This window comes from Propithecus coquereli, unplaced genomic scaffold, assembly GCF_000956105.1.
Source record: "Propithecus coquereli isolate 6110/MARCELLA unplaced genomic scaffold, Pcoq_1.0 Scaffold468, whole genome shotgun sequence".
NCBI lineage: Eukaryota > Metazoa > Chordata > Mammalia > Primates > Indriidae > Propithecus > Propithecus coquereli.
Window position 1 is genome coordinate 1793412 of NW_012150485.1, and position 21281 is coordinate 1814692.

General features: G+C 55.4%; 1 protein-coding gene across 1 annotated transcript in view; it reads left to right on the forward strand.

The window, feature by feature from the left end:
* LOC105819060 (inositol-tetrakisphosphate 1-kinase) overlaps positions 1 to 21281 on the forward strand; it is a 166673-nt gene that overhangs the window by 130830 nt on the left and 14562 nt on the right. Inside the window, exons 5-7 of the mRNA XM_012655222.1 lie at positions 15017 to 15115; positions 15511 to 15551; positions 19528 to 19693. Of these exons, the coding sequence (XP_012510676.1) occupies positions 15017 to 15115; positions 15511 to 15551; positions 19528 to 19693 (306 nt within the window). The remainder of the gene's footprint in view (positions 1 to 15016; positions 15116 to 15510; positions 15552 to 19527; positions 19694 to 21281) is intronic.

Here is a 21281-nt window from a genome sequence, read left to right on the forward strand (position 1 = left end):
GGCATGGGGCCCCTGCCCACCCCCTCACCTGGGTGGCGTCTCTTGCCATATGGCCCTCATGTTCTACACTGCAGCCGTACCAACCCCCACGGGCACCCCCTCTTGACCCGCGGCACTCGTCCATGGTGTTCTATCTGGAATACCCTCAGCCCCTTTGACTAGCTCCAGCTTTGGGGTTTGGTTCAGGACACTCCTCCTGGAAGCCCTCCTGGCTGCACACTCCCTTCCCCGTGTGTGCCTCTGTGCCCTCCCCCCTCCTCGGTCACACAGTCATCCTGTTGCATTGTCACTGGCTGCTCTCTTCTCCATCCAATTGTGGAGGCCTCAAGGACAGGGAGCAAGTGTGTCTTTAGGGACCTGGAGTCCCCAGGTCAGGACCTGGAACACAGTAGGTGCTCAATAAACATGCAGAGGGGGAAAGGATATTTTCAAGAGTTAGACGCATAATAAGCAGATGCACCGGGGGAGCCTTTGAGCAGAGATGTCCCGGGGGAGGGCTGACTTTGACAGGTGGAGTCCTGGGCTTGGGGAGGAGGCAGTGGTCCTGGCCATCCGTGGGGCTCTCGCAGAGGTTGTATCTGAAGCGGCTCTGAGACAGTGGGCTGAGCTGGAGGAAGGTGAGAGCCATTCCAGGGAGAGGGAGCAGGATAGGATGTTCAGGAGAAATGGGGCCATCTGTGTTGCTGGAGAGAGCCCCATGCCAGGGGACCTTGGGTGCCAGTTTTGACTTTGCCTGTGAGTGGGGGCAGGGAGGCTGCTGCGGTGTCAGGGAAAGCACGGAGGGCTCGGTGAGGGTGGTGGCAGCGGGCAGGCGTAGGAGGGATGGAGCCCAGAGATAGACAGGCAGCCCTGGCAAGCATCTGGGCAGCCAGTGAGGTGAGGAGAAGGAGACTCAGGACAAGCCACAGCCATGATCGTGTGCCAAACCCGCAGGGGCGGGACAGTGCCACGGGGGCACCAAGAGGTGGGCTGGATGCCTCCATGGCTACCAAGAAAGGCCACGAGGGGGGGGGCCCTTGTAAGCGACAAATAGTAATAGGCCCCCAGCCTGGGCTGAATCCTGGGGCTTCCAGTTGACAGGCAGAGAGAGAAGGGGGATATTCGTGGGGGCAGGCACAGCACAGGGGAAGGCCCAGTGGCTAAGAAAGGTCCCTCTGGGTGACAGCCATTATTGTGCTGGGGTTTGGGGATGGCACTGACCTCAGCGGCCTTGCTACCACACTGTGGCATCAGGGACCCACGGCCAGAACCATCCTCCTCCTTCCCCTCTCCTCAGGCCCCCGGAGAAGACTCTGCGAGGGAGCTCACTCTGCCGCCTCGGGGCCTCTGCCTGGCCAAGAACACTGTCAGGCTGGGGACGCTCCTTGTGTTTTCTCTGGTCCTGTTCTGGCCACTGGCAGCCCCAGATCCAACCTTGTATTCCAGGCACAAGGATGCTGGGTCAAAGCTGCGCATTCTGCCAGGAGAGTGACGCAGGTCTCGGTGGCCCTCTGGGGGTGGCTTAGAAATTTCCCGTTGATCTGCTTTCAGAGTCTGAGTTCTGTCCTGGTGGGCAGATGGACGAGAAGGCTCCGGCTCCTTCAGTGCCTGAGGTCAAGAGAAGCATCCCTGGGAGGGAGGAGGCACGTTGCCCCTCGAGTATCTCCAGTCTCCTGCCTCCCCTGGGGCTTCATCAGGCCAGGCAGAGCAGTGGTGGGCTCTCCAAGGTTATCTTGGATTTTTTTTAAATGGTGGCCTGTGAAATACTACTACGAGTCATGATGATGACGGGAAGGATGGTGGAATCTGCGCCGTGTCTGCTGCGTGCCGGTTTCTAAGTGCCTTGTGTATTAGCTCCGTTGGTCCTCATGGCAACTCCATGAGCAAGACCACTCTATCCCCATTTTACAGATCAGGAAACTAAGGCACCATGAGGTGAAGTCACTTTTTGAAGATCACACCAACCCAGGCAGCGTGAGTGCCCAGCCCAGCGGCCCCAGGGGCCGGCCCCACCGTGTTAGGGAGGCATAGCTGGCCTGGGGCCTGCATCCTGTCCTGCTTCGAAGACCAGGATGAGCGTGAAGACCAGCGGGGGTGATGAGAGTGGAGAGAAATGAGGCGGTTCACCAGTGGTTCAGGACGTGGCTTGGAGCCCAGCTGCCTGTGCAGGACCCCCACTCTGCCGCCTGCCGCATGTTGGCTTTGTTCTCGACCACATAGCCACTCAGGGCCTCCGTTTCCTTACGTGCAAAGTGGAGGTGGTGACGGTGATCTGCGCCACGGCATTGCCATAAAGGTCACATGAGTTGGCGCCTGCAAGCGTTTGGTGCTGGCCCGGAGCACACTGCATGTGTCCATCGTGGTGGCTGACACTGAAGCGCTGCACACATCGTCTCCGTGAGTTGCTGTGGCAGCCAAAACAGTGGCTTGAAACAATAACATACTTATTTTCCTCCCAAGTCTGCAGCGTGACTGGGCTCAGCCAGGCGCTTCTCCGTGGCCAGGCGGTCTTGCATGGCTGCCCAGCACGGCCGCAGTGCAGGAGCCAGACTGCTTACCTGGCGGCTCCGGGACCCAGGGGCAGTTCCCGAGAAAGAGAGCCTCTTGCGGCTTTACCTCCAGAGTCCATATTCTATTCTTCTGTGAGGCTGTAGGGCCAGCCCACATCCAGAGGGGCAGCATTTAGAGTCCACCTCATAATGGAGAGAGACGTGTAAGACCTTGGTTCACATGTTTGTGAAGGCTGAGAAGTCCCAGGAGAGCCAGTGGTGTGAGTTCTAGTCCAAGTCCAAAGGCCGAGGGCCGGGAGAGGCGATGGTGTAAGTTACAGTCCGAGTGTGGAGACGGATGTCCCAGCTTGGAAACAGTGAGGCAGGGCCGTGAGTGTTCTTACGCCGCCTTCCCTTCTAGTCAGGCCTTCAGCTGGTTGGACGGGGACTCACACTGGGGAAGACAGTGTGCTCCACTCGGTCTGCTGATTCACATGCCAGCCTCACCTGGTCACTGCAAACGTGGGGGCCGCCCACGGCCTGGTCACATCTGCACAGAGCAGAGTTCTAGGCTCCAGGGAGGGGGGTGGTCCCAGGCACTCAGAGGTGAGCAAGGTAGCTGCAGGCCCTGCCCTCCCTGGGCCTCCCTTCCCACCAGCGGGGCAGACACCTCGCAAGCCTTTATGCCAGCATGACCAGGCGCCGGGGTGGGCCCGCTGAGCCTGTGCTCAGTGGTGGGAGCTTGATTGAGAGACCGAGCGAAGCTCATTTTGTCCAGAGCTTGGAGGTTGATGATGGCAGAAGGAGGGGATGTAGGCAGGCCCTAGACTATGGAGGACTTCAAGGCCGGAGAGGAGCCTGGACACACCCCCTGAGATAGCGGGAGCTGCAGAGCAGTGGCTCAGCCTCATCCTGGGCCCTACAGATCACACCTGCTCATCCTCCCTCACCCACCCGGGAACAGGGAGCCACGTCCACACCCTCCTCAGTCCTGGCCTGGGCCCCCGGCCCCGAGGCCTCCGAGGGCCCTGCTTGGCCTGTGTGGTCAGGGGCCTGGGTGGTGGGTGCAGACCTCTCAAAGGAGCCCTGGCCTTCCTTTGCACCCATGGTCCTCACGTGACCCTTCTTTTCCCTAAATGCTCTGGGTGAACTCAACGGCTGAGCAGGCTCAGTCCTGCCTGGGGGAGCCTTACTCTGGGCTGCCTTTTGGTGACCTGGTCCTCAGTGCCTGATGGGGCTTCCCTTGCCCCCGGGGCACCTGCAAGGGCACCCGTGTCCCTGTGCCTGGTGCTCACGAGATGCTGCTCACTCCTGAGGAGCCCTCCAGACCCCTTCATGGGTTCAAAATGGTCCCCGGGGTCATTGAGTGGACCTCAGTGAGCAAGGGGGAGGCGGACCAAACTCCAGCTGGTCATAGCGGCAAAGACTGACATGGTGCTTACCGCCTACCATGCAGTGTCAGTGCGCTAACTCAGTTCTCACAGCAACCTCTGCAGTAGGCGCTGTTGTCCCCAGTTTGCAGGTGTGGAAACTGAGGCACAGAGAGGATGAGTGGCCAGCCCAGGGTGAGACAGTGGATCTAGGATTGGAACCCGGCTTTTGGTATCCACCACTGCACGCACCCCAGCCTGCCCACGGCCCTTGGCAGGGGCTGTTCCATCCGCCGCAAGGGCTGCAAGGGTGAGGGTCCGCTGCTCCTGGGAGCCGCCCAGAGCTGCAGCCGAGTTTCAAGTGGCTCCTAAGAGTCCAGCTCCTTGTCCCCACATCCCCAGGGCACACCAGCTTCAGGGCCTGGAACTTTTAGTTCTTTAACAAACAAAACAAAACATGTTATTTCCATTTTCTCTCATCCAGGACCGTTAATGGGCCTAAAGATACACTCATGATGTCACTGCCGTTCGATTGTTTCCATGCTTTTTGAAGCCCCACAAATCCCCCTACAAATCCAGCCTGCACTGGCCCTGCTCTCAAGGGGCCTCGGGCTGCAGGGAGAGGTGAGTCACTTGCCCTAAGCGAGTGCAGAAGAAACGGCTGTGGCAGGTTCGAGGGCCGTGCTCGGGAAGCAAGGAGGAGGGAGTGGACACGCTGCCCTTCTGAAGTGGAGGTGGAGACGTGAGCGAGGAGGCTGCCCCGCTGGGACAAGGGCACATAGTTGGCTATGGCCGGGTGCCTGGAGCGCTCTGGGCTGGGCCAGGTGAACAGGACATTGTCCTGCAGTGGTGAGGATGTGCCCAGCCCCTCACACGTTGCTCTAAGTCCTTTGAGATCTGGAAACAATTCTGTCTTCTGCTTCCTCTCATCCAAGGCCTGTCATGCAGGCCCTGCGTGGCGTCCCCCTCCTGGCCCAGGCCCACAGCAGCTTTCCGGCCCCCACGTGCCTGTGACTTGAGTATTGGGCATTACTGGGTGGCTGCCATCGTCATCGTGGGCCAGAAAGCCATTTGGGTTGTTTTCAGAGCTGCTGTCAGGGTGAAACTTGGTTCACCCAGAATGCACAGAACGTCTTTCCTGCCTAGAACTCAGCAGCATGGGGCTCCTGCCTCCTGACTGCGTTATAGCGGCCGGAGGGGGACTTTGGACAGTCAGACGCTAAATGAGTCATGAGCACTCGAGCTTGCAGATCAGCCCACCAGGCTCATTCAGGTCCTCCTGCAGCTGTCATCAGGGCTGCCCAAGGCCAACAGCGCCACTCGGTGGCCCCCTTTCTTCCTTTCGGGCTGTGCTGGCTCTCTGCTCCCTTCCTGTTTCCAGCACTGGCAGCGACTTCCTCCACCTGTCAGTTCACCTTCACACGTGCACCCTTACCAAAGGGATGGCCCTTATGTAAGCCTGCCTTCTCCTGTCCCCAGGGAACATTCTACCTAGTTACTGAATCAGAACCCAAGTGTGTGAATATTTCACAGAGTACAAGAGACGAACAACAAAACAGGGTAGCAATGTAAGAAATGTACTGGGAAAGCGTGGCTGTCGGTAGAAGCTGCCCGGTGAGTGCTCTTGCAGGGCAGCAGCAGCAATGGACAGCTGGTTCTCCAGCGCTTGGGGAAGAGCTGGAGCTTGGTGGGGCTTGGAAGAGTGGGTTGCCGCCAGGTGATGGGGGAGGAGGAAAACCCCAGAGGTGTGGGGAGCACGGTCAGGAGCCAGGGTCTGGCTGGGGAGGATCTTGGGTTCTGCAGTCAGAGGGGCGCTGGGCGGTGTGTTTGTTTGCTAGGGCTGCATAACAGTGCGACAGATGAGAAATTTATCATCTCACGGTTCTGGAGACCAGAAGTTTCAGCTCCAAGCTTTGGCAGGCTTGATTTCTTCCGAGACCTCTCCCCGTGGCCTGCAGACGGTCGTCGGCTCCCTATGTGTGCACATGGTCTTCTTCAGTGTGTCTGTGTCCTGGTCTCTTCTTGAACGGACGCAGTCAGATTGGATTAGGGCCCACATTAGTGACCCTATTTTACCTTAATTACCTCCTTAATCACCCTGTCTCCCAGTGCAGTCCCATTCTTGGGCACAGGGGGTTGGGACACAATTCAGCCTGTCACAGGAAGGTACACAGGGTCAGGTTGCAGAGGCCTGAAAGGGCCACGGGCTTCACTCAAGGGGGTGTGGACGATTCTTGAGCAGGGACGATTCTCCATGCAGGTGACAGCTTTAGAGAGATGAGCCAAGACCCAACAGCTGTGTGGAGCTTGTGCCAGGTGGTGGGAAGGTGGGGAGATGCCAGGGATCCTGTGGTTTGGGGCAGAGCGTGTGGGGAGAAGATGGTTATGGGGGAAGGACCAGCGAGGGGCTTCCTGGATGAACAAACTTCAGGAGCATCTATTCAGGAGCTGGGAGGAGGCCCCAGTGCTGGGCCACAGCACTTGTTCTGACAGTGTCCTGGGAGAACAGCCCGAGGGGTGGCCACAAGGGTGGGTGCCAGGTGCCCTCAGGAGGGTAGGGTGTCCTCAGAAACAGGGCGGGCTCTGGTTCGCAGGTGTTTCTGAATGCCTTTGTGGGCATGGCCGCGCTGCGTCCTGCAGCAGTTCAGGGACTGTGGGCAGCATGCTTGTTCCATTTTACAGATGCGGGAAGGGATCGGAGAGCTTCAGTGGCCTGGCCAGGTGGCCCAGGTCAGAGAGACTGGGCTGCTTTCAGGCCTCCAAGTCAGTGATCATCATTGCTGCCCGTTTTGCTTTCTGGGCTGTTCTCTGCCATGATGGCTCCTCCAGACAGTCTTCCCCGGCTCCCCTGGCCCTGGGCGTCATGGCGTCAGTGCTGGATGTGTCCGTGTCCCTGTTCCTTGGTGTGTAATCAGAATTTGACCTGCTTCTGGAAGCTCCCCAACACTCCTCACTGCTGCCTCTCGCGTAATGATCCCGGCGATGACAGTGACAGCACAGCCACACTGACGTGCACTCGCCGGGTGCCGGGATTTCCTCAGCACCTGCTGCACGTGGCTCCTCTGAGTGAGGGCAGCAGCCACGGGAGGTGGAGCGACACTCCGAACTTGGTGCTGTTGGTGTCCTCACTTTACAGTGAGGAAACTGAGGCAGAGAGGTGAATTTACTTGGCCAGGGTCATACAGCTGATAGGAGGTGGAGCCGGAACTCAAACCCAGGCAGTCTGGGTCCTCCGTGGACCCTGCAGGGAGCGTCCAGTCGGGTAGAGGAGGTGGACACGTCATTAGTTGGCCAAGGTGAGCAGTGTGGGCCCCTCGGCCAGCACAGCATGAGGGGCTCCTCCCAGGTGAGCGGGAAAGGGGTGCTCAGAGGAGCTGCCCAGATGAGGGAGATGGCCTGACCCAAGTCTGGAGGACAAGAGGAGTCTCCCAGGCCACTTGGGGTTTGGAAGAAAGGGCTCGCGGGGCTCAGGGAGCAGCACATGGAAAGGTTCCTGGGCCTGAGAAGTCGGGGCGCTGGTTTTGCCCCAACTCTTGCTTCCAGAAGATTCCGTGAGAACCTGGATCCTGCCGATAGCACCCTCACCCCCCATGCCTGCTCTCTCAGCCACACAGTGGGGCCCCTTGTCGCCCCCTCCTGCATAAGGCGTTTCCTGCCATACAGCGTGGGCCCCTGGGAACAGGGCATAGCTCGAGAAAGCAGAATCGAACCCAGCTCGAAGGCCAGGGTCCGAGGCACACACAGCCAGGGGCCCCCATGTTTAGGGATGCCTGGGACATGACATGCCTGGGACATGGACTGGTGGCCACGATTTGAAGTCTACCTTCTCCCCTCTGGGTATTCCCCGCTGGGTGCTACGTGCCAGGCCCCCCAACAACCCCTAGGAAGCATCGCTCGCATCATATAAACAAGGAAAGCGGGGCCCAGCAGAGTGGCCGTTTGCCTGTGGTTTCAGCTGGTGAGTGGTTTACCCCAGGTTCAGAGTCGGCTGGCTCCAAAGCTGCACCTTCAATGCGCGTCTCCCCTCCTTCACCCATCCCTGTTCTGTCGTGTCCACCTGTTTGTCATTGGTCCTTTGATTTCTTGCTGGTTGTCTAGCTGCTGCCATTCAGGTGAGAGTGAGGTTGCCTGGCGGAGTACGGGCAGTAAGGTGTGACTCGGACGCCAGCTCTTGTCCTGGCCCTGCTAGTAACTTGTGTAGCCTTGAACTATTCTCTTCCCCTCCCTACTCGTCAAGGGATGTGTCTGGGACTTGCCCATTGCCGTGGGCCGCCCAGCTTCACAGCTCTGATTTGCGGTGGCAGAGAGCGAAGGTTGGAGCGTTTCAGTTTCCCAGGGGCTGATGTTAGCTCCCAGAGGAACACAGCCCACCATCGAACCAAAAAAAGTCTCTTTCCAACTGCCATCCAAAAATAAAGATGATAGATAAACAAGCAACCAGTAGCCTTTTTCAGGGAACCAGAAATAGCCTCCCGGACTCCCAGCACGACTTACCGAAAGTCTTTATCCTGTCTGTCTGGAGGAAGAGCTGCTGGCGATGCCACCACGAGCTTCCCATGATTGAGCTGTCCCTCACGTGGGCAGGGCTGGCCTGTCTGCTGGACCCGAGGTGGTACGGGTGCACCTGGGCCCCACCAGCCAGTGAGGGCAGCCGGGCCTGGTTCCCTCCCAGACGTCCTCCTCAGCCAGGTGACCTCTGTGTCCACGTGCTAGGCTGCGCTCAGAGGTGAGTCCAGTCCGTGCGTCCTGCCAGCATCATGTTGGGCCTTCGCACCGGCTCGTCCCTCTGCCTGGAAGGCATCTCCCCAGAGGCACAGCCTGCTGGCTCAGCCCTCACCTTGTTCAGATCACACACTCCCACCTCCGCCAGCACCCCCAGCTCTCCGCATTTTGTGCTTTGTTTCCCCACCAGCTCCGGCCAGCTACGCGTTTCGCTTACCTGTCTGGTTTATTGTTTGGGTCCCTTTGGTAGAACATGAGCTCCACGGGGCAGTCTGTTTCATTTTTTGCTGTATCCCTAGTTCATAGAGGCCGAACACATTTTTTTGTTGTTTTTGAATGGTTTTAAAAACCAAAATAAGAACATTAGCAATTTCTAATTTATTGTGATTTCACAGGCATATCAGGATGATTTTGGCTACAAGTAGCCAGAAACCGGCTCAAGCAGTACAGACGTTGTAGCCTGTTGTGCCCAAAGTCCAGAGTGGGGATGGGCTCTGAACGTGGAGCGGTTTGCAGCCCGCTGAGGGACACGGTCCTTCCCAGCGTCTACTCCACGAGCTTGGGACTGCATTCACTGAAGGCCAGTTTCCTTAGTGGTGCGTTGGCAGCCAGTTGAGCTTGGAATATGAGCCCTCCCTGGCAGTGTGATTTGGCCAATCTTAGTCCAAGCTGCCCACTCCCCAACCCAGAGTAGGAATGGGCCAGGCAGCCAGTGTGTCTGCTGCACAGATGTGGCCAGCAAGCCCCAGCCTAGGACAAATGAACAAGAATGTGACCATGTGGATGTGCCCTTCTTTCTTGGCCCACCTGGTCCCTGCTACCCTCCAGGCTGCCTGCCATCTTACCTACTGGAGCCTGAGATTGCAGAAGGATAGTGGTGTCTGGCATAATGCTGCATGTGGCCCATTTGTTGGAAACATCTCGTTGTTGCATTTCATCTGGACCCCAAACATCTATCTGGAGAAAGATGGGGTCCCCTTGTCCCTCCTTAGAGACTAAGCACTCAGTGGATGGCAGCTGCTGCCGCCAGGGGTCTTTTCTTAATTTTTTTATTGATATAATTCACTTACCATAAAATTCACCTTTTTAAAATATATGTACAGTTCCATAGTTCTGAATATATTCACAAAATAGTGCAAGCGTCACCACTAATTCTAGAACATTTTCATCTCCCCCAAAGAAATGTACCCATTTGCAGTCACTTCCTGTTCCCTCCTCCCCCAGCCCCGGACAACCATGAATGCCTTTCTGTCTCTGTGGTCTGCCTGTTCTCGACATTTCAGATAAATGGGATCTTACAATATGTGGTCTTTTGTGTCCGGCTTCTTCCACTTAGTGCAATGTTTTCAAGCTTCATCTGAGTTGTAGCATGTATCAGTACTTCATTCCTTTTAAAGGCTGAGTAACATTCCATTTTGTTTATCTGTTCCTCGAGTCGATGGACTTTTGGGCTGTTGCCACTTTCTGGCTGTGGCAAATAATGCTGCTGTGAACACTCACAGACAGGTTTTTGTGTGGACGTATGTTTCCATTCTCTTGGGTATAAGGAGTGGAATTGCTGGATCGTACAGTAACTGCATTTGACTGTTTGAGAAACTGCCAGACTGTTTCCCAAGCAGCTGCGCCATCTTACATTCCCACCAGCATCGTCCGAGGGCTTGAATTTTTCCACATCCTCAACAACACTTGTTATCGTCTGTCTTTTTTATTATAGTCATCCTAGCAGGTGTATGGTGGGATCTTCCTGTGGCTTAGACTGCATTCCCTGATGGCTAATGACATTGAGCATCTTTTCACATGCTTATATGTCATTTGTATGTCTTATTTTGAGAGCTGTCTGGATCCTTTGCTCATTTTTAAATCGGGTTATGTGTCTTTTTTATTGTTTAGTTATTAGTACTTTATGTATTTTGGATACTAGACTCTTGTCAGATATACGATTTGCAAATATTTTTCCCCACTCTGTGGGTTGTCTTTTCACTTTCTTTATAGTACCCTTTGAAGCACAAAAATTTTTATTTTTGATGATGTCCAATTTAATCTGTTTTTACTTTCGTTGCTTTTCCTTTTAGTGTCCGAAGAAGCCATTGCCTAATCCAAAGTCATGAAGATTCACACCTACGTTTCTTCTAGAAAGGGTCTTGCAGTTTTAGCTCTTATAATTTAATCACAATCAGTTTTGAATTAGTTTTGTATATGACATGAGGTAGGGCTCCATGTTCATTCTTTGGCATGTAAATATCCAGTTGTCCCAGCACCATTTGTTGAAAAGAATATGCTTTTCTCCCTTGAATTGTCTTGGTCTTGGTACCCTCGTAGAAAAATCAGTTAAAATTATAGATATTTGGGTTTAATTCTGAATTCTCAATTCTATTCCACTGATCTTTATGTCTGTCCTTAGGCCAACACTACATTGTGTCAATTACTGTAGATTTTTAGTAAGTTTTAGAAATCAGGAAACGTGAGTCCTCCAACTTTGTTCTTCTTTTTCAAGATGCTTTGACTATTCTGGGTACCTTGCATTTTCACAGGCATTTTAGGATCAGCTTGTCAATACTGACAAAAGGAAAGCTGGAACTTTGGATATTGCGTTGGTCAATTTGGAAGTATTGCAAGCTAAACAATATTAAATCTCCGAGGCTGGGCACGGTGGCTCAAGCCTGAAATCCCAGCAACCTTGGGAGGCCAAGGCAGGAGGATAACTTGAGGCCAGGAGTTTAAGACCAGCCTGGGCAACATAGGGAGACCCTGTCTCTACAAAAATTAAAAAACTTAGCCAGGCATAATGGTGCACACTTGTAGTCCTAACTACTTGGGAGGTTGAAGCAGAAGGATCACTTGAGCCTAGGAGTATGAGGTTATAGTGAGCTATGATCACACCACTGCACTCCAGCCTGGGGTGACAGAGCAAGACCCTGTCTGTTTAAAAAAAAAAAAATCAAATATATTCATGAACATAGTATGTCTTTCCATTTATTGAAGTTGTCTTTAATCGCTTTCAGTGACATTTTGCAGTTTTCAGCATTTAAGTCGTGTACTTACTTGTTAAATTTATTCCTAAGTATTTTATCCTTTTTGATGCCTTTGTAAATGGTATTTTCTTAATTTCACATTTGGATTGTTCATCGCTGAAGTATATAAATAGAATTGCTTTTCATATATTGATCTTTATCCTACAGCCTTGCTGAGCTCACTTATTAGCACTAATGGTTTTTGGGATGTTTTATGTGTGGATTCCTTGGGATTTTCTATATATAAAATCGTATTATTTACAAATAGAGATATTTTTACTTCTTCCTTTCCAGTCTGGATGCTTTTTATTTCATTTTTCTTACCTAATGGCCTTGGCTAGAACCTCCAATACAGTGCTAAATAGAAGTGGTGAGAACCAACGTTCATATCTGGTTCCTGATCTTACAGAGGTATCTGGTCTCACTGGTGAGTGTGGTGTTGTCTGTAAGTGTGGGTTTCGTAGCTGCCCGTTATCAGGCTGAAGACATTCCCTTCTGTTCCTAGTTTGTTGAATGTTTTTACCATGAAAGAGTGTTAGATTTTGTCAGCTGCTTTTTCTGCATCTATTGAGATGATCATGTCCTTTATTCCAGCGGTCCCCAATTGTTGTCACCAGAGACCGGTTTCATGAAGACAGTTTTTCCACAGACTGGGTTGGGGGGGATGTTTTCAGGATGATTCAAGTGCATTACATTTATTGTGCAGTCAAACCTGTCTGCTAATGATGATTTGTATTTGCAGCCGCTCCCCAGCACTCGCATCACTGCCTCAGCTCCACCCCAGATCATCAGGCGTTAGATTCTCATAAGGAGCGCGCAACCTAGATCCCTGCATGCGCAGTTTACAGTAGTTCGCACTCCTGTGAGAATCAAATGCTGCGCTGATCTGACAGGAGGCGGAGCTTAGGCGGTGATGTGAGTGATGGGGAGCGGCTGTAAATACAGGTGAAGCTTCGCTCGCTCGCCTGCTGCTCACCTCCTGCTTTGCAGCCCAGTCCCTAACAGGCCAGTACTGGTCCAAGGCCCAGAGGTTGGGGACCACAGCTTTATTCTGTTAACATGGTATATTACCTTGATTGATTTCTGCATGTTGGCACTGTTATTATTCTGAGGTTTGCCCCAGAGCAGGGTAGCGTGCTGTTAGGGACCCTTGAGCTGGGATCTCAGTGGGTACTTTTTCTGCTAGGGAGGCCCTGGGCAGCAGTAGGGGCCTGGGAGTCAAACCGCCCAGCTGTGAGCCCCTGCCTGCACCACTGGCTCACTGTAACTCTGCACAGGGAATGTCACCTCTGTGCCCCAGTTTCCTCATCTATAAAATGGGGGTGACAGTAGTGCTTCCTGCTGGAGCTCTTGGAAGGGTAGTTGACTTACTGTGTAACTGTGTGGAACAGTGTTTGGCATGGAGCAGGTGCAATTCATTGAGATGCTGCCCATCATCGGTGACATTATGTGAAATTTTGGATGGGCCAGGGTGGAGAGGGATGGTTGGGGTGGACATTGAAATCTGATAGCCACTCTGATTCACCTGTTGTGGAAACTCTGGTTGGGGGAGTCTGGAAGCTCTTATAGGAGATAGCCTGTTTGACCCCAGCAGCCTTCGAGTCTTCCTATGGGAGGGGGATGGGCAAAGGGTGGGGCCCAGGCCCCCGCCAGGCCAGGTGAGCACCTGTCTTAAGACTTTCCACTGCAGAATCCTCTCGATTCTTCAGGTCTGAGAGTCACATCCATGGGGCTGGGCTGCAGGGTTGTGTGTTGTCAGCAACAAGCCTCTGGCACAGAGTGCTCCTCCCCTGATGGCCGAGGAAGGGCCTGCCAGCCCCTCACCGGCATTCCTGCCCTGCCCAGGCTCTGCCTCTGGGTCAGGCGCGGAAGTGGGACTTTGTTTGGGTAATGGCTTACAGCTGAGCACTAGGACCTGCCTCTCCCCACGCTGATTTTCCTGACTTCTCCTCTCCTGGGCTGCCAGCTCAGCCCAGTTCCTTGCTGATTGTTGTCTGGCCTCTGTTCTGGACACTGTATGCCACACGCCGGTAGGGCACATTGAGGATTGAACGAGAGCTCTGTGCAGAGAGCCTGCAACACCGTCGGCCTGGGGCTCAGCAAAGCCTGGCTCTGGGCCACCCGCCCTCGGCCCCAAAGAAACTCAGCAACCCCCACCCAAAATTTTGTACCTATTTGGAGTTTGGACTTTGGCTGGGGTACAAGGTGGTGGGGGGAATGAGGGCGAGGAGGGAGATAAAAACACTTTTAATATGCCCCATGTCATTCTTGGCATTGGTCATTGGTTTTTATGAGATAAAATGAGGCTGGATCCTGCCTTGGTTTCATGTACTGACCTCCTGGCCAGCCAAGCAGCTAGAGGCTCTTGGGAGAATCTGCTTTGCGTGTTTACTGTTGGTTTGGTTTCCAAGTTTGTGGGCGGCAGACCATCCCCACCCCACTAACGCTCAGCCTTTCCAGCCCCTGTGCCCAGCAGTACAGGTGGTCCCACCTCCTGGGGAGCTCATGGTCTTGTCGGGACAGGGGCCTATGACAAGAAGCAGTAATAACAGGCCAGTAATTTCAGCATCTGTAGAGAGATTCAGAATACTTTTGTTATCCCACAAAAGTCTGTTTCACCCAGCTTGGTGCCTGACACCAGGACATCACAGTGAAAGAGCATCTTGGCTTCCGGAGCGTTTGAGAAAATCAGACTTATTATCAGAGCCCACTGAGTGGGCTCCTGGAGAGGGCAGCGTGCATCCGAGCCTGGGGACTCGGCGGGGTCGTGCAGGGAAGGAGGTGTTGGCCAGGCACGGGCGGGGCCTGCACTGAGTGTGGCTGCCGGAGACACAGAGTGTGCCCGAGGGTCGGGAGCCAGGGCCCCGCCATGTGGTTCTCTCCAGCACGTTAAGTGGTAAGAAGGTGCGGGCCGGGTCCGTGTCCCGGTGAGGGAATAGTCGCGTCACCACAGGCAGGTTCTTTCGGTCCCTCCTTGTGGGATTATTTTGCAAACCGACATGCGCAAAGCCCTCGGCACAGCCACGCGCTGAAAGCTGTATTGTTCCTGCGATGATCATTAAGTCAATATCTCATATGTGTCTTTATTGAACTAGAAAAATGCTCACAGTTTATTAAGTTAAAATTCAGGTTACAAATCAGTCCCCGGTTATAAAGCACTCTGTGTGTAAATGTATATATGCCCAAAATTAAGGCTAAGGATGTAGTAATTAGAATATCTGTGAATATGTATATTTTTTACTTTGCTGTGCTTTTCAAATTTTACAGTTATCTACGTGTTTTGTAATTACAGAAGTGTTATTAGAAAATGTAATTAAAGGATGTGCTATTGTTGTCATCCACACACACGGACGCAGGGGGCTGTCCTGGGGGAGGTGGGTGTCCCAGGACGTGGGCCTGTGGCGGCTGCCCAGGAGCTATACTGACGGGCTCCCCTCTGCCCTAGACGACAGGATCTGTTCTCCGCCCTTCATGGAGCTCACGAGCCTGTGTGGGGACGACACCATGCAGCTGCTGGAGAAGAACGGCCTGGCCTTCCCGTTCAGTACGTACGGCACCCGCGCTGCAGGCTCCGCTGGGCCTCGGAAGGAAGCGGGTGGGGAGGGACACGGTGCTCTCTGGATTTAAACTCACCTGAGGGTGGGTGGAGGCCTCCGCTGCCAAGAAGGGCGTGGCCCTGCGTCTCACCTCCCCCCATGCCAGGGGAGCCGTTCTGGGGGGGGGTGGGGCGTCCATCTGCATGACCCCGAGCGAGCGCAGACTCTAGTCATCCAGGGTCAGTGTGTCTCAGCAGCTCCCACTTGCCCCATCCCGCTGTTGCTGCAGGAGTTTTAAGAGTTCCCTTCTGGAAGTGCCAAGTTCCCCCGTGTTTGCCAGGACAGATCTTGTGGGTGAGTGGCCTCACTAATTCCTCTCTGCTTTTCTCTTCCCCACCCATAGTTTGCAAAACCAGAGTGGCTCATGGCACCAACTCTCATGAGGTGAGTGGAAGATGATTGACTCCCCCAGACCCCCCAATTCCTCGAGCTCATCACGTCTCACTGGGCCCTGCCGCCCTGTGCGTGGAATTCCACAATGCTGCTGCTCCCAGTCCTGCGTGATCCTGGCTCCGTGGTAGGCAGCTCCCTCCTTCCTTCCCCCGGGCTCCACAGGAATCGAGCAGAAGTGCTGTGGCCTTGTACGCTGTCTCCACCCTCACCCCAGTGCCTGTCCTGTCCCCAAGGCTGGGAGGATGTGCTGGGGGCCCACCTGTCCCCTTTGGAGCCTTAGCTCTGGCAGCCATAACAAAATATACTGGGTGGCTTAAACGGCAGGTGTTTATTTTCTCACAGTTCTGGAGGCTGGAAGTCTCAGATCAAGGTGCCAGCAGGGTCAGTTTCTGGTGAGGGCTCTCATACTGGCTTGCAGACGGCCACCTTCTCACTGTGTCTTCACATGACCCCTTTTTGTACTGTATGCAAGGGCAGAAAGCAAGAGCAAGCTCTCTGGTGTCTTCTCATAAGGGCACTAATCCCATCATGAGGGCCCCACCCTCGAGACCTCATCTAACCCTAATCACCTTCCAAAGGCCCCCCCTCCAAAATCACCACCCTGAGGCTTAGGCTTCAACATATGAAAGTTGGGGGACACATTCAATCCATAGCAGAGCCCATGTGCGTCCCACCCCAGTTCAGCCTGTCCCTGGCTTTCTGTCCTTTGGGCTGTCACCATCATCACTCCGCGAGCGCCTGTTTCGTGGCGGGCACTGGCTGGGCTGTTAGCTCTGAGAGGATTCTGTCATTGCCCACCAGGATCTGCCCGCGCTGCTGAATTCAGGTTGGGGAGGGGCGGGAGCAGCAGCTGGTGGTGTGCTTGATTCACCCGCCCACTCCTTCTTTCTTTTATTCACCGTGTCAGGGGCCAGGGGGACGGGTACATGAGATGTGAGTCCTGCCCCGGTAGGGAACACAGAGTCCCCAGAGAGACAGTGCCACTGAGGTGTGGTAGAGTGAGCACGTGAGGACCTTTGGGGGCCAGAGGCACAGACGGCCATGCAGGGGCTTCCTTGGGGCTCTGTTGCCCTTGCCATCCTCAGGAGCCTACCTGGGACCTTGTCTTCAGCCCAGCCTGGGCCCCCCATTAGGCACACGCGAGGGTCTCTGGGCAGGAGCCGTTTGACCCAAGTGGGCCCTGTGGGGAAAGCCTGTCCCTGGGCAGCCCTACCGTCACACATGCTCCCCGGGAGCTTGTGACTAAAAATGGAAGCCCCGTCGGCAGTGACCTTTAGATTTATGTAGTTTCCTTTGTCCCTGGCATGTATTTGTGGGGAAACGTCTATAAACAGACAGTGTCAGTCTAGCACGGGACATGCCGTGAGGGGGCTGGCCCTGCCCGTGGGAAGGAATGTGGAGACAGCAATGGAAGGCATTGTCTGCTGCAGAGGACAGCTGTCCCTGAAATCAGGAGTCCTTGTGGAGTCCTCCGCGTGTGCTGGCCGCCCCCGTCCACAGCTGGCCTGGGCTCCAGGCAGGGGCAGCACCCTCCAGGGTGTGCTTTGGGGCCAGGCCAGGGAGGGAGCAGGAAGGCTAGGGAGCAGCATCCTCCCAGCACCCAAGCCCCCCTCACCTGCCCCTGCACCTGCCACCTTCCACCGGCCCTTTTCACCCCCAGTGGATCCTGTGCCTGTCAGTTCCTTGAGCGTTCCAGGCTGGAAGCGTGAATGTAGCCGCTGGTGTGATTAGACCCGCCTAAGTCAGAATGGGTCGGCCTGGGGAGACGGAGCTGCTCCTATGCTTAAGAACTGGGGCCAGTTCTGGCGCTGTGTGTTGCCATTTGTGTGACTTTGGGCAAGTCACTGAGGCTCCCAGAGCGCCTCCCCCACCTTTGTGACTGGGGATAAAACAGCTGCTGTGAAGGACAAGGGGGTGACCGCACGGCTGCAGCAGGGCCTGGCCCACGGGGATTGTTCGATGAGCCGTCAGGGAGCCAGCTGCTCTGGAGCCTGCCGGGCACTTGCAGAGGGGCGGCGGTTCCGCGTCCAGGTGAGCTCCTCTAGGGAAGCCCCTCGTGGGCCTCGGGGAGTCTCAGCTCTCAAGCGTGGGGTCAGCACCCTCATTCCAGCTCTCTGGCTCCCAGACGTACACACGGGCACCCCCTCTGCCTGCACCCTCCACCAGCTGCTGTCCTGGTCCACAGCCAGCAAAGTCTGTAGCACCGTCCTGAGCACCTGAGACTCCTGTGTGCAGTGGGAGCCTGTTGGCATCAGAGGGGGACACTCCCTCCGGTGTGGCCACCCTGCAGAGGGCAGGTGGGCTGGGGCCAGGTTTCCACAGACTTCAGGGATGCACAGCGGTGTTGGGTGTAGCCGGGGCAGGAAATGACACTGTGCACGTGACTGGCCTTAAGTAGTAAAGTGGGTGTCCCTGATCGGGTCGTGAGTCCCAGCCTGCCCAGCCCTGCCTCTGAACCTCCAGCCCCTAACTCAGCCAAAACCAGGACTAGTTCCGCCAGACCGCTCTGTTTTCATTTTACGTCCACAGAACGGTTTGGGCTTCTATGCGTTTTGGAGCCGGTGCACGCATACTGCGTAGTTTGCCCCGCAGCAGGATCTCTCTCTTTTTTTTGAACTACCTGGCCAAAAGCTCAGAGCACCCCAGAGCCACCCCACAGTGGTGATGGCTGCCGTTGCACAGGTGAGGAAAATGGAGCGTGAGCAGGGTGAGTGCCCTGCCCGAGCTCATGCAGCAGGTGCTGGGGTGGGGACTTGAACCCCTGCCTGACTGTGAGCTGCCTGTGTTCTTTCCTGTTTTCGGTGCGTGGTTCTTTCACTCTTGTCGGAAGGCTAAGGAGACATGCACTCCCCACCCCGTCCCCCTCCCAAGCACACACACGCACTTTTTGTTTTTCCTATGTGGCCCGTTTCCTACTTCTCTCCTGCCCAGCTGAGCACCAGGCACGTAGGGTTGGCGCTCCGTGACAGTTGACATGAGGGGTGGCAGCCGATGCAGGCAGCCAGCTGTCCAGGCCCTATTATTCCTGCTCAGCAGCCCCAGGCATCTGGTGGCTCCTTCCTGGGACCATGTAGGCTGAGGGATTAGCCATGACCCTGGCACTGGCAGCTGGATCGTGTGGGCCGTGGGCCAAGTCCTCCGTCCCAGCATCCTTAGAGCTGGCTCCAGGCAGCCCAGCCTCGGCCAGGCAGGGGGGTTTTCTGCAGCTGTCCTCTTCCCTCCCTGCCTCAGCCCCCTGCTGGATGCTCCTGTCAGGAACCTTTGTCCCCAGATGAGCCAGGGGCTGGGGACACAGAGACGTGTTCCTGTCTGTGGAGTGTCCGGGAGGCCCAGCGTGTGAGGGCAGGGCTGGGTGCTGGGCATGCCCGACTCCCTCTGGCGCTCTCACTCTCCAGCAGGTCACTGAACTCCTCAGGGCCTCAGCTCCCTCCTCTGTGAAAGGGGGTGGCAATATGCCACCTCAGGTACGTTGTGAGGATGATGCCAGGTAACTCACATTAGGTACTTAGAACGGGGCCTGGCTTGCCATGACTGCTCAACAACAGGCAGCCTTTGTCCGTACACAGGTTTGTCCCAAGGCCTCCGACTCCTGAAGCATAGTCATCTGCTTCCTGCCTCCCCCTCTTGGGTCTTTTTGGAGGATCCTTCGGATGGCATAGGGTTGAGTAGCACTCAACCCAGGGGCTCCATTCCCTGGACCACAGTGTGAATAGTGCTCTCAGGAGTTGTGCAGTGCACAGCCAGCTCAACCCTACATGGCAGGCACAATGGATGCAGGATTTCCAAACCCCGGCAGCAGAAGTGAACTGATCCCCAGGTCTTCTTACCAAGTCCCACTCCTCTCACCCTGGCCTGAGATTCTCCTGGGGGAGCCCTCGTCCCGCAGGTCCTGGATGGGCCTTGGTGGAGGGGCCCTGGCTGCGGGAGTAGTAGACGCTGATGGAGCCTGTGGCCCCTGTCTCCACAGATGGCCATTGTGTTCAACCAGGAGGGCCTGAGCGCCATCCAGCCCCCTTGCGTGGTCCAGAATTTCATCAACCACAACGCCGTCCTGTACAAGGTGTTTGTGGTCGGCGAGTCCTACACCGTGGTCCAGAGGCCCTCGCTCAAGAACTTCTCCGCGGGCACGTCAGGTAACCAACCACTCCTCGTACCATCTCGGGCCGTGCCAGACCCAGGGGCGCAGCTGGGACGTGGCACCGGCTGTCTGTCCCTCCGCACTTCCTCCACCACGCTGTGTTTCTTCTGGAGGGGTGGAGGGATGGTCTGAAGGTTAAGACCCGTGTATGGCGGGTATTAGATAAAGGGGTCTGGGGAACTAGTGAAAACTCCCTGTTCTCCCAGGTCGTTGTAGGGGCTCCACCCGTCTGAACACCATAGACTCCAGGAAGCATCTGGAAGTTTTTTTATTCCCAAGACACTTCCTGGGGACTTATGCAGTAACGAGACTCAGAAGGAATGTGCTGGAATGGCAGAGTGTTGATTGACCCTCCAGGGAGGGCCCAGAGTACGACCGCTTTCTCGTGTCCTTACTGCATGTCTGCATTTTCCAAGTGGGGAACCCGGGACCAAGCTCAGGTGAATTACCGAGGTGAATCAGCACCCCCCGTTAGAAGTGGCAGCTGCCGGTCACAAGGACGTCCCAGCTGGGGACCTCGGGCAGATCAAGGGTGGATGCAGCCTCCCACCCACTGTGCCTCCCCACAGGGTGAGGACCTCACCACTGAGCGTGTTCTGAATCAGTGGATGGTGGTCTCAGCGTCCCTCGGGCGTCACCCGGTGATGTTCTATGCACGGTGCTGTCCCTGGCGCCCGTGAGACCCCACTGCACCAAGGGGCCTTCCTTCAACTAGCCGCTCACCTCGTCACCCAGCCTGGGCGGTTTCAAAAACTGACGGCAAGTTAAAAGGTTTGCTGGCTGTGGGGCTGCTCCAGAAAATGTTCTAGTGGCTTCTGAGGCATCTCTAAGGCAAATTCCAGAAACCTTTGGACAGTGTCAGTGTCTTTGGAGTGAGCATAGCTTTCCAGGATGAGTCCTTGGAGGACATTTATTGCCCTGGTGCGGTTTGTCTGAACCCGTTGCACGCTTCTCTCCTCGAGGGAAACCCGCTGTCCCCAGAAGCGCTCCGATCGATACCCGGGCTGCTTCCTCTCCATCCGAGCAGGCAGGTTTGTCTTCTTGACGTGCCCCCGGCACTGCCTGCCGCCGTCCTCGCCTCACGGCTTGTTTACGCAGCAGCTCTTGGGTGACGTGCGGCTGTTCCGTCTTCTCCCTCAGCTGTTCTTCCCGTGGATGACGCCACACGGAGTGGGCACTGGAAACGTGTGCGCTTTCGTTTCCCTTCCGAGGGCAGACAGCCTTTCCGGGCGGTCCTCGGGCTCCCGGACTCGAGGCTGCGTTTTCAGGGTTCGGGGCATCCCCGTCCTAATGCTGGTCCCAGCCCCCGCCCTCCGGGATGCTGGAATGATCTCGTGGTGGGGGTGGCAGGCAAATGTTTGGAGGTGTCTTTTTGCCCATCACCGTAGACCACCAAGGGCCATTCTTCCAAATTGTGGGCCAGAAGAGTCTGACATTCTTTAAAAATCCTTATTATTTTCCTGATTTTTTTTTTAAATGTGTGCTTTAAATCTATGGAAAATTTAATTAAGAGTAGTTGTAAGGCCGGGCGTGGTGGCTCACGCCTGTAATCCTAGCTCTCTGGGAGGCCGAGGCGGGCGGAT